The 12,488-nt window shown below is 32.1% G+C and overlaps 1 protein-coding gene across 2 annotated transcripts in view; it reads left to right on the plus strand.

Annotated features, from left to right (window-relative positions):
• Positions 1-12,488, plus strand: part of LOC132728971 (son of sevenless homolog 1-like) — a 34,195-nt gene that overhangs the window by 2,757 nt on the left and 18,950 nt on the right. For both annotated transcript variants that reach the window (XM_060714699.1, XM_060714700.1), the window contains exons 2-8: positions 7,835-8,107; positions 8,442-8,525; positions 8,740-8,820; positions 9,448-9,645; positions 10,981-11,121; positions 11,345-11,455; positions 12,025-12,123. In XM_060714699.1, the coding sequence (XP_060570682.1) occupies positions 7,835-8,107; positions 8,442-8,525; positions 8,740-8,820; positions 9,448-9,645; positions 10,981-11,121; positions 11,345-11,455; positions 12,025-12,123 (987 nt within the window). The remainder of the gene's footprint in view (positions 1-7,834; positions 8,108-8,441; positions 8,526-8,739; positions 8,821-9,447; positions 9,646-10,980; positions 11,122-11,344; positions 11,456-12,024; positions 12,124-12,488) is intronic.

The following is a 12,488-nucleotide window of genomic DNA, read 5'->3' on the forward strand; positions in this document are numbered from 1 at the left end:
GTTATTATTTAACAAAGTTTCACAATCAAATAATGAAATTAATTAAACAAACGCACCAACGAATAATTGGCTGAATTATTGAATGGCGATAATTATCATTATTATAAAAATCCTACTGATGTTTTTGTTTGTCATGTATATATACCACCATCAGATTCTAAGGTTCTTAAATATGCCGATTTCGATTTTTTTGAACAGTTAGAGCTAGATATATTAAAGTTTAATGATTTAGGAAAAGTATTGCTCTCAGGGGACTTTAATAGCAGAACTTCAGATTTGCCCGATTACATTGATTATGATAAATATTTAGACCAAAATTTGACGTTTATTGAAACACGTGATATTCCACTTCGTGTAAACAAAGATAATGTAATTGACCAATACGGACGTCGTCTGCTTGATATGTGTTGCGTAACCGGGTTATTATTAGCTAACGGCCGTATTCTTGATGACCGGCACAAGGGTAATTATACATTTTGTACCAGCAATGGACAAAGTACAGTTGATTATCTACTTTAAATTATTGTGATTTTTCCATGTTAGATGAATTTGCAATACTTGAATTTAATGAATTTTCCGACCATGCGCCAATACTTTTTACGATCCCAAAAATATCACATTTTCCTCAAACTCAAGAAAATTTACAAGATAACGAGAACATAAGTAAATTGTTATGGAATGAAGAAAATATACCCCTGTTTCGAACAAAACTACTTAGTAAGAGTGACGTATTACAGAAACTAACCCGCGATATAAACAACCGCCCTATTGACCACGTGGTACAAACATTTAATCAGCTGTTACAGGAAAATGCACGTGAAGCGTTTGGTACAATAACAAATAAAAAAGTACATAAACATGGGTATGTAAACAATAAATGGTTTAATAAAAACTGTTCCAATGCAAAAAAACAATTTAAAATTGCGAGAAATATTTTTAATAGACAAAAAACCGAGGAAACGCGTAAGACTTATGTAAAAATGCGTACTACCTATAATAGAGTTAAATCAAAGGCGAGACGAAAATTTACAATTAATGAGGCTAAAAGGATAAATAATTTAGCTAAATCACAGCCTAGAAAATTTTGGCAAAACATCAAAAACAGCTACAAAACAAAAACTGAAAAAAGCGAGACCTTGACCGTAGATCAGTTTTATAATTACTTTAAATCTTTATTCGGCGAAGAGTATTCGAACGATGATACTTATTCAATTTTCGATGAAAACATCTATAACCGGGAACTCGATAAAAATATAACTGAACCCGAACTTCGAGACGCAGTTTTCTCACAAAATAAAAATAAATCCCCTGGAAAGGACGAACTTACAAGTGAAATTCTTCAATCATCGTATGATATTATATCAGAATTTCTGTTAAAACTTTTTAATAGGCTATTCAATAATGGAGAATATCCGTTGATTTGGGGAGAAGGTATAATAACACCAATATTTAAAAAAGGAGATATAAACGATACACAAAATTATCGTGGAATTACTCTAGTAAACATATTGGCAAAAATTTATTCTCAAATTCTACTGAATAGACTTACTAAATGGGTAGAAAATAATGAAAAAATTTGTAATAATCAGTTTGGTTTCCAAAAAGGAAAATCTGTAATAGATTGTATTTTCATTCTTCACACTGTAATATCAAAAGTCCTTGATTCGGGTGAAAAACTTTACTGTGTCTTTATTGACTATGAGAAATGTTTCGATAAAGTAGACCGATCTTTCCTATGGCAGAAACTACTTACTGAAAACGTTAGTTCCAAATTAGTTAAAGCAATAAAATCAATGTATAACAAGGTTAAGTCATGTATAAAGTATAAATCTTCATTTTCAGACTTTTTCGAAACACACATAGGCTTGAAACAGGGGGACCCGAGCTCACCTCTTCTCTTCATGCTGTTCGTAAATGATATAAACGACTGTATAAATACAAATTTAAGTGATATTTTTACCATAAATGAGCTCAAGATTTTTCTAATATTGTTTGCAGACGATCAGGCGCTTTTTGCTAAGTCTCCCGAAACATTACAGTTTATGTTAAATGATATCCAAAATTACTGTCAACTTTGGGGGTTGAAAATTAATACTTCTAAGACTAAAGCCATGATTTTTGAAAAAGGCAGACATTCCCAGTATGATTTCTTTATTTACAAACACACGAATAGATATCGTCGAATCTTTTAAATATCTTGGTATTACACTTTTCAAAAAATGGTAACTGGTATAGAACACAAAAAAGAATCGCTCAACATGCGTCATATGCACTTTTTAACCTTTTTACAGTTTTTAGACACATACAGCTACCAGTTTATCAGAAATGTAAACTATTCGATTCTTTAGTAGGTTCAATTTTAAATTTTAGTTCAGAAGTTTGGGGTTTACACGATGCACCAGATATCGAGCTAATTCATACAAAATTTTTGCGTAGAATCCTGGGTGTAAAAAAAGTCAACGAATCTTGCAGCTCTTTATGGAGAATTAGGTCGAGTTCCGATACAAATCTTTCGTAAAGTTAATATACTCCGATATTGGATAAAGATACTTAAACAGAATGACTCCTCAATTGTAAAACAATCATACCTTCTCCTCAAATCCGACACGGACTCCGGTCGTAATTATGGTGGAAAAAATTGGGCCTCTTATGTTAAAGATATTCTATCAAGTAACGGATTTAGGTATGTCTGGGATAACCAATTTGATATTGAAATTCCGATTAACTCTATAAAACAAAGATTATTGGACACATATATGCAGAAATGGTATACAGAAATTAATAATTCTTCAAGATTACAAATGTATTGTCTATTTAAACACAATTTTGTTAGGGAATTATATTTAGACTCCATACATGAAAATAGATATAGAGTAGCACTTACTAGGTTTAGAACCTCTTCACACAATCTTTTTATTGAAACAGGAAGATATGATAATACCCTACGTGAAGACCGAATATGTAAATCATGTAACATGAGAAAAATTGAAAATGAATACCACTTTCTGCTTGTATGTCCACACTATAGAGAGCTTAGAATAAAATTTTTTAAACCTATATATTGTCATTGGCCAAACATGTATAAATTTGATAATCTTTTATCATCTAGATCAAAGAGAACATTGTTGGCATTGTCTAAATTTTTGTATTTTGCAAATCAGAAACGTATTTCTTGATCACACATAACCATATAACAATATGGACGACATTTAGCAACTTAGGATGTATGAAAATCTAGAATTGTTTATTTTTCTGGCAAATATTTATACTCTCTGGAAAATTGTTCTGTTTCTCATTGTATGTATATGTTTATTTGTATTTCTATGGCTATAAACATTGTACTATGTTTTATGCTTAATAAAGTTCGTATTCGTATTCGTATACTGAAACGTGTTCTTAATAGTACATGTAATTACATTTTTGCAGTTTGATTCTGACTTTCAAATTAAAAGGTGTGAACATATGTCATAATTGATGTACACATTTAAAAAATATAAGCAACTCTTTTGAAAAGTAAATTGTTAACATGTCTGTCAACGTATGATGCTGCCCGTGAAACAAGGAAATAAATAAACCCCGCAAAAAATGTGTTAAAATTCAGTCGACACAATTTCGATACATTAAACTTTATAATCAATTTAAATCTCTTATAAAAACAAATACTGTCGTTTGCCCGATATTATGCATGACAGGTGTCAAAAGATGATTATGTGAAATAGACATCATTTTATGTTATTTTCAACACGTGGTCAAATCAGCTGTTCATACATATTAATTATGTTGCAGAATCATTACACTAAATACACTAAATAATTTACTTCCTCCTGAACGAAAGAAGAAAAAATAAATAAACAATAGATGGTTAATCTTTTTTTATGTATTGTGATTGTTCTCTGTAAATGACTTGCCATGTATGTAATGCCGTTTTTACAAATATTAATTGTTATATACCTTATGTTTGTATCATGTATGATGCACTGAGAGAAATAAAGAATTTGAATTTGATTCGCATTGTAATCGTAGCCTAATATTAACTGCAGGCAAAACATTTTATTGGCTGCTCAAAAATCTAATTTGCATAATTTATTCACACAATTGCTGGTTCTTACTACTTATGTCTAATACTGTGCATTGTCCATTTTAATTGTTCCTAATTTGCACCAATTGTTCCTGTCACAGTGTGTACTGACGATTTTTATTGCTCCTTGTATGCCTCTGTGCCGACAGACCTTTTGATCATGCACAATGTTGCCCTGATTGGTTAATCACCCTTGTCAAATATTCTAATGACGAAATAGACGCTTCATCAGTGAACTGAATGACCTTAGGGGAAATTAAGTTCCGCACCTGTCAAGTTATACTGTAAATTACAGCATTTCATAAAATAGCAATCATTTTAAATATTTAGTAGATTTATGATTTTTTATTTTATTGGATTAAATTTACGGTAGTAGAAATGCGTATCTGTGTGGGAAAGGGATTGGGTAAGTAGATAACGTGGAAAAAATCTATAAGGAACTGGATAAACCCGAGAATATATGCGTAATAACAGGGGAATGGGCAACCTGTTGCTGTTGGTACCAGTTGACTGGGCGCCTAAATAACCTAATGGACAGTTTTGTTTTCATACGATGTAAGTCTGGCTGCCGATTTTCCTGCGCCATTCTCATTTTTAGCGTCAATGGCGGAAAATCGCGTCCTCAGCAGATCTCTGCATATTGGATTTAGTTGATATTTTACGCTGAAAAAAAGGGAAAAGAGTCAACTCGGCCCTATACCAACTCGGCACGGGTCAACTCGGCACGGGTCAACTCGGCCCACTTTACAAAAATATATAGGCCTATTACGTATTTACTTTGCTTTGCATGTTGTAAAGGTAAATGAATAATAAGAAATATCTTATTATTATTATATAATTATGCATTGTACCTCTGAGGAAATAAAGTATATTTAGAAAGAAAAGTAATGTATTTGTCTTGCAGATTCGATAAAATTGATATAGACACAGGCACGATTATCGAACCTGGAAAGAAAAAATATGAACAGATTGATAAAATAACTTCATATTTTTTCTTCCCAGGTTCGATACTTGTACCTGTGAATATAGATATAATATAAATGTGTTTCCTTAGATGCATTTTGTTTGTAAAGTAATTTTCAAAAAAATATGAAACAAAAACGTGTTTACTTAACAGCATATAAGCTTCTAATTAATTTCAGGTGGTCACTAATCAAATTTGAATGAATGAGTCAATCATAATTATCACCTAATTAATCGGTATCTTTAACAAACATACACATTGATTGATAATAATAGCCCGTGACAATAGGAGTCCGTTGATGTCCTTTACCCATTTTTTAAAAGTGGGCCGAGTTGACCCGTGCCGAGTTGGAATAGGGCCGAGCTGACTCGGGGCCGAGTATGTTTTAGGGCCGAGCTGACCCGGATTCGAAAAAAAGATACATGACCGGCGATGTACCCTATTCGGACAGCTTGTCTAGCGAAAATTAAGTACAAAATAAAAGGATATAATATCGTTAATTTGAAGAAGTTTCTCATAGTACCCAAATTAAATTGATGGTTTATCTTTGAAAATTAAGCAGTCATTGCTTAAATCATGTGGTGGGATCATCAGCAAGCTTGAAAATCGGACAAATGATAATTAATGTCGCGGCGTCTTCAATTAATTAATTAAAGCAATTCAGTTCCATATGATGTTTTCATAAATAATGTATAATGTACGCAATAACATTGATAAGTTCTTAGTTGTACCAGCGTGTATACCTATACCGGAAGTGGGTATAACACGTCACAATCTCGGTCTCGTCTGTCTCGCGAGAATGACAGAACGACAAAATGGCGGCGCCCATGAACTTATTTCTCAAGTAAAAAATAGTGTCTTAAAACACGAATTTCTCACTTATAGGGTTGATGTCAACAGAAAAACTGTCATGGTACCTCTTTTTAAATGATGAATATTTATATTAGACAGACATCAATCCATCCATTCCTATTCCTTTAAAGGACATTTTTTGAAAAATCAAAATATATAATATTTGGTGTGTTTTTTTTTCATTTTTTTATGTTCATATCAGTATTAAAACATAATATTTATATAAGAAAGAAATTAGCCAAAGAGGCCTAAAAAATGTTTATATTTTTATTTGAATTGGTTTAGTAATCTTTTTAGATTATTTTGAATAGTGTAATAATTATGTATCAAACCTTTTGACTTAATAAGTTATGAAAATGAAGTTATTTGAAAAATGTGTTTAAAAAGTCAATATTAATCTAAACATGTATATAAAGTTTAAAATACATATAAACATGTACATAATTTGTAACCCAATTAAAAAAATGAGCATTATGCATCAGGAGCAAAATCAGAAATGAAGACTATCTTTAATCATAGTCTTATGGAATAAGTATGACACATTCCTTTTTCCTAGTTTATTCTGACTGCATTTTTACACTGTATTTCTTTATTTCCATAAAAAATGCCGAAAAGACCAGGCTTTTGCATTCTAGGCCGAAAGTCCAGGGCCAAACATCAAGGAGGTGGATGTCCTGTAATCTACTGTAATGCTTTAAATCAAAATTGTAACCCAAGTAAAAACAGGTTCTTTTAAATAATACAGTAAAACGTCTATGAGTGGAACTTTGACATGAGACATTATTCCAAAAAATATTTTGGAGTTATATTGCCTATTATTAGTATTACATGTAAGTAGAATGATTTCAAAACTGTCGTAGCTATAAGTAAGCTTGTTTTCAATAACTTTTCATCTAATTCTAAAGATTTCCTCTGAAAAAAATTATTTATGATTAAGCTAAGTTACAATTGACAGTTCCTATGTGGTAAAGTTAGGCTGGACCTTTTTTTCACAGTTTTTGATAAAAAGAAAGGGTGAAATATGTACCTGGCTGATGTTTAATTTCATCACTGTAATTTTTGACAGGTCATTAGCCAATCAGATATCTCAACTGCCTAATTTCTGCATGCAGCAAGTGCCTTTGATATTAAGCTGTCAAAGCAAAAGATTAGTTCTTGAAATGCCACTTCAGAGCAATAAAAAAATCAGATCAGTCGTACATATTTCAAAATTTGAACTTTTCATGATTTCTGCTTCAATTTGCCATGTCAAAAAAAAAAAAAATGAAAGTGGCAAAAAAATTTATCAACTTAGCAGTCTTCGAAATTAACGCCAGTCCGAGGCCCGAGGCCACTAAATTTAGCATCGGTCCAGTGATTATTGCAAGGTTGGTGGTCCGACGGACCAGTAGATTTTTTGTCATGAAAAAATATTATAAGAAAAATTCATCAAAATAATGAAGCAGGGTTCTCTAAAAGATTGATCTTTTTGCCTTTTTTGCGAATGAAACCCATCAATTCTGTCCTAAATGTTCAAAATACAGCGAGAGATGTCTAAATTGTATTGAGTAATGGAGGCCGCCATTTTTTTTCTTGGTTATTTTCCGTACCGCGCCGTACAGTTTACGGAAATGTAACCAATAAACACACCAGTGTGCAGCTTTAAATAATCTCACCTCTGGTGGAATGGAAAACAAGAAGTTTGATACACCTTTCTTCCTCCATTTCTAATGAACATACCATGTCTCAAATAGTAGGCCAAGAAATATATGAACCCCTGTTAAAAGCCTCTTAAAAAGAATATAATTCATGAACTTCTACCACATTGAGTTGAAGACATCTCAATATTTAAAAAAAAATGCATGATTTTGATAATGTAACAGTTATTTATCTTGTTTATAGATTGGTTGTCTTCTAGTTTAAGATTCTCTATAAACCCATGTTTTATGTTATATTTGCAGGTCCACAAACAGGTTAACCCATCTCTTACAGCCAAGGAAGATGCACTTGATTACATTGAGAAACTTATCATCCAACTTCTTGCCACATTGTGTGCATCAGAACCTCATGTGCCACAAGATGTTGAAGATCGTGTCCAGAAAACATTTCCAGATCCCATTGATAAATGGGCAATCAGAGATGCTGAAAGGGCAATTGAAAAGGTTGATAACAGGAACAAGAAAAACTTGACATTGGTATTGCCTGTTGAGAAAATTCACCCACTGCTTGTAAAAGTAAGTTTTATTGAGATAATATTTATTATAAATATATTATCCTTATAAATGGGACTGTTTTCTCTGAGAACTGTATGTACATGTAATACCTGAAATATTTTTTTTATTTTTATCCTATTCGCATTTAGGTCAAGAATTTTTATAGGGATTATGACATTATTAATTGTACTAAAGTTCTATTTTCTTTTCCTGTCCAGAATTTGAAAAACTTCAGCCAAAATCAATCATAAAATAAGATAAAAAATTTAAATTACCACTTTTCAAAATTTAATGCTGTGACACTAATCATAATGGACTGGAAATTTCATCTTCGTGTTTGCTTATTTTATTTTAGGAGGTGCTTGGTTACAGAATAGACTACACAGTAACAGTATATATTGTAGCTGTCCTTGAATACATAGCTGCAGATATATTAAAGGTAATCATTTTATTCCAAATACATATAATGAAAATGTAACTTGTCATAAATACAAATTTTATTTATTACAGAACAATATTTATCGAAAATTTTAAATGGATTATATTTAATTTTAAAGAAAAAAGATATACTGATAAAATGTTTGTTTTTTTAATGCTCACTTTTTAATAGAGATTCTTTCTAATATAACTAAAGTTTAATTATTTTGATATAGTTGACTGGGAACTATGTGAAGAATATCAAGCATCCCGATCTGACATCACAGGATATTAAAGTAGCAATATGTGCAGATCAAGTAAGTATGCCGAGATATGTTCACATTTAAGGGGAGCGGTGGCCTAGTGGTTAAGGTGTTTGCCTCTCAACCCAGGGGTCATGGGTTTGAGCCCTAATCGGGTCACGACCATGTATCTTCATATGACACAAGTACTGGTTGGTTCCAGGAAGCAGACTCGAAAGTGAATTTATAAGTTGCAAGAGCTTATTTCGCAATCAAGCGTAAATAAATATGTTTAAACCACGTAAGTAGGCTGAGTTATGTTGATAAATGTTGATAAACAGATGTGTTGTGTCAATATTGCAATTACTGTCAATCATATGCTTCTATTCATATTAAGATACCATTTGTTACATTCATCTCATTATGCAATAATGGAATACTCAAAAGTTATCAAATCATTTAAAGAATTATAAAAGAATAAGTTAAGGGTGCCTGTTTTTAGCATTTTTTCCCAAAACATTGGTTTGCCATTCTAAGAGAATATCTTTTAGCATTTAAACTATGTGCAAATCTAGAAATGTTATTAGTATATCTTTCTGGATGTGATTTTTATATGGACTGAAAAATATAAACTTGTTAAGAAACCAAATAAAAGTTACTGGAGTTGATATGGTACTACGGATGTTTGATGCAATATTTCAGGTGTTAATGGACATGTTCTCCCAGGAGGAGACAGAAGTGTCACTGCCTATCGTAGATGAGCCTGTACGCAGAGAGTCACTGACATACGAGGAAACTGTAAAGGATTTTATCCTGGAAGAAAACCAGTACCTTCATGACCTTAACATGATTATTAAAGTATTTAGGGCACCATTTGAACAGCATTTTCCTGGTAGTAAGGTAAATCATCAAGTAGACTCTAGAGTTGTTTAAAATACATGTTTTTTTTCCAATGATATCATTTGACAAACACATTGAAAAAAGGTCGTTATATAAATATATATAGGCTTCATCCGAAAGGGGTAAGTTTTTATAAGTGCATTTAGGTACTGTGGATTTTACTTCCTGAGTAAAAATATCCGGTGTTGTACTATTAGTTATGAAATCACATTATTGTTATAGACAGGGTATCAGTTTCCATGTATGCTACAGGAGATTTTCAAAAATTCTAGACATCTTATTCATCTGTCAAAGTTATTTACAGCTGTATAAATAATTAATCAACAGAAAATATCAACCACTCATTAATATTATTTCTATTCATGACAGTTTTAAGCAAACCACTTTTTATGAAGCTCTTAGCTTAATATGCTATTAACCCATTACGTTATATACACGCCTTTTAACGCCTTTTTCACCCCCCATTTTTGTTGTCTCAAATGGTGAAAAAATGCCTTATATAGGCCCCCAACACTTGTTTTTGTTTGAGAAATGTTGTTAAAAAAAGTGACCTCATTTTCGGCGCGGCCCCCCAAACAAAAGGTACATCAGGGGGTTGCCAGAAGGGGGAAAATCCCCTTCTGTTTGGGGGGTTTGAAGGGGGGCGGAGTCCCCCTCATCGCCAAGAGAATTTTGGACTTGTGAGAGGCTTTAAATGACCCCAGATTGATCATAAGGTAACGTGTAAGCAACGCTGAAAAGCATTTGACTCTATCTCAATCCATTGAGAAGTTGCAGCACTTTGAAATCAATTTTGATGGAAAAAATCATTGCCATGGTAACAGAAAATTTAAGCCTGAGCATGTTGTTGCAAGGGCAATGGTCCAGTCAACATTTGTGCCAAGTTTGATTAGTGTTGAAGCAATTTTTTATAGTATTATAGCAATTTGAACTTGTAACGGGAGACTTTCCAATGAAAACAGCCATTTTTCACAAAATGCTCATGAAGTTATGGGTTAAGTAGAACATTGTAGGACCTTTTCTTATTCCACTATCAAGTACTTACCGGTACTATTATTGAGCATATTTATGTTGTTACCAAAGCATGTGGTGAAAAGTATAAATTTAACAGAGTACTACTTATATTTTGTTCTCTATTTTCTTTACATTAGCCAAGACTACTTTACAGAAGGAAATTTCTAAATTTTAGGTTATATTGTTGAATTTTAATACAGAAGTAGGTAATTTACTAAAATAATCTGTTTCAGAGTGTCATTTGGTAAAACTATAACTGAACATGCTTATTGTTAAAAAGGTCCAAATTGTAACAGAAAGACTAATTTTTATTTCTTATAGGACCTTGAGAATATATTCAGCAATATTTTGGACATACATCAGTTCACAGCTAAGTTGTTGAGTTCTGTAGAGGAACAAGTTGAGGTTGCAGCAGAGAATGAAACCCCAACTGTGGGCATCTGCTTCCAGGATCTTGCTGAGGTATGATGTAATGTCTATCTAACTAATCTGTCTGTAGAAAACTTAGTTCTTAATGCCTCAATTATATGATATAAAATCAGTAGGTAGTATGCACCATTCTGGAGAAATTCAAGTGTTTTTATGAAAACAATAAACTTTTTAATGAGAAAAATTTATAAAGGAATTCTAGTTTACTGAAGTCCCTTGCCAGAATTATTTGACAGGACATATGTTGATATTTTAGGGGGAAGAGTTTGGTGTATATATGAGATATGTTGATGACATGATGGCACCTCAAGGCAAAGACAGGCTACATACCCTCATGCAAAGACCAGATTTTAATCAAACATTACAGGTATGTTATTTATGATATTAAAAAGTAAAACTGTATTGGCTTTTTCTACGTCTGAATATTCCATGTTCAAAGTTATTCCATTTTCAAGTGTGTGTTGGTGATGGGGGGGATAGGAGGTAATACATTACTTGCATTCCTGGTCTTGTCATTTTTTGGGGGGGGGGGGGGGGGTTCGGGTTTAGGGGGTATTACATTTCTTGGCGTTGCATTGCCAGATAAGTAGAATAGTCATGTCATTTTCCAGTTTGTCATGTATTATAATGACAGACACTAAAATCTTTGCAATACTAGTTTGAAATTTAACTCTATCTCCAAATAATGTCAAACCACTTGCAGAGACACAGACATGTAAATATATATAAATATTTAGCTTAGTTCAACATTTGAATTATTAGGAAATCCCATGTCTTTTATTTCATTGGAATCATTTGACTTGCAAAGAGATTTATAAGTTATATATAAATTATGTCTTTATTTTCTGCTTTAGGTTTTTGTATGTACTATTTAGATGCACCACTAAATCTCTGTGTTATTATATTGATTAAAATAAGATTTTGTTTTCTTTGTAGGGTTATGGAAGTGGTTTTAAAGATGCGATGAAATATTCCTTACCAAAGTTGTTGTTAGGCCCTATTTATCACTGTCTTCATTATTTTGAAGTTTTAAAGGTAAGACCGAAGAGACAAGATATTTTATAACTGTTCATTGAGTTAGACATTGAGAATAGTTTTATATTTATGGTTTAAATCAGCCATACAGGGCTATATATTTCTGCATTTCATTGATAAAAACTTCATTTAAAGAATTTCATTTTCTCCTATGTTCATGATCACTTTGACTACAGGTAAGTCACTTCTGCTATTTTGTTTCCATCACCTGTTATATAACACTTTTATACTAACAATCCCAAATTATTATGGTACTTTTCCACATTTTTAAAGTTTTTCATCATGACCGCAGATGTCATTCGGTACTAAAAGCAGAAATTGATAAACATCTACTGGGCCATGTCAGAATCAAATGTCACCATTCT

Source organism: Ruditapes philippinarum, unplaced genomic scaffold (genome assembly GCF_026571515.1).
Source record: "Ruditapes philippinarum isolate M1 unplaced genomic scaffold, ASM2657151v2 ctg3940_1_1_1_1, whole genome shotgun sequence".
Taxonomy (NCBI): Eukaryota; Metazoa; Mollusca; class Bivalvia; order Venerida; family Veneridae; genus Ruditapes; species Ruditapes philippinarum.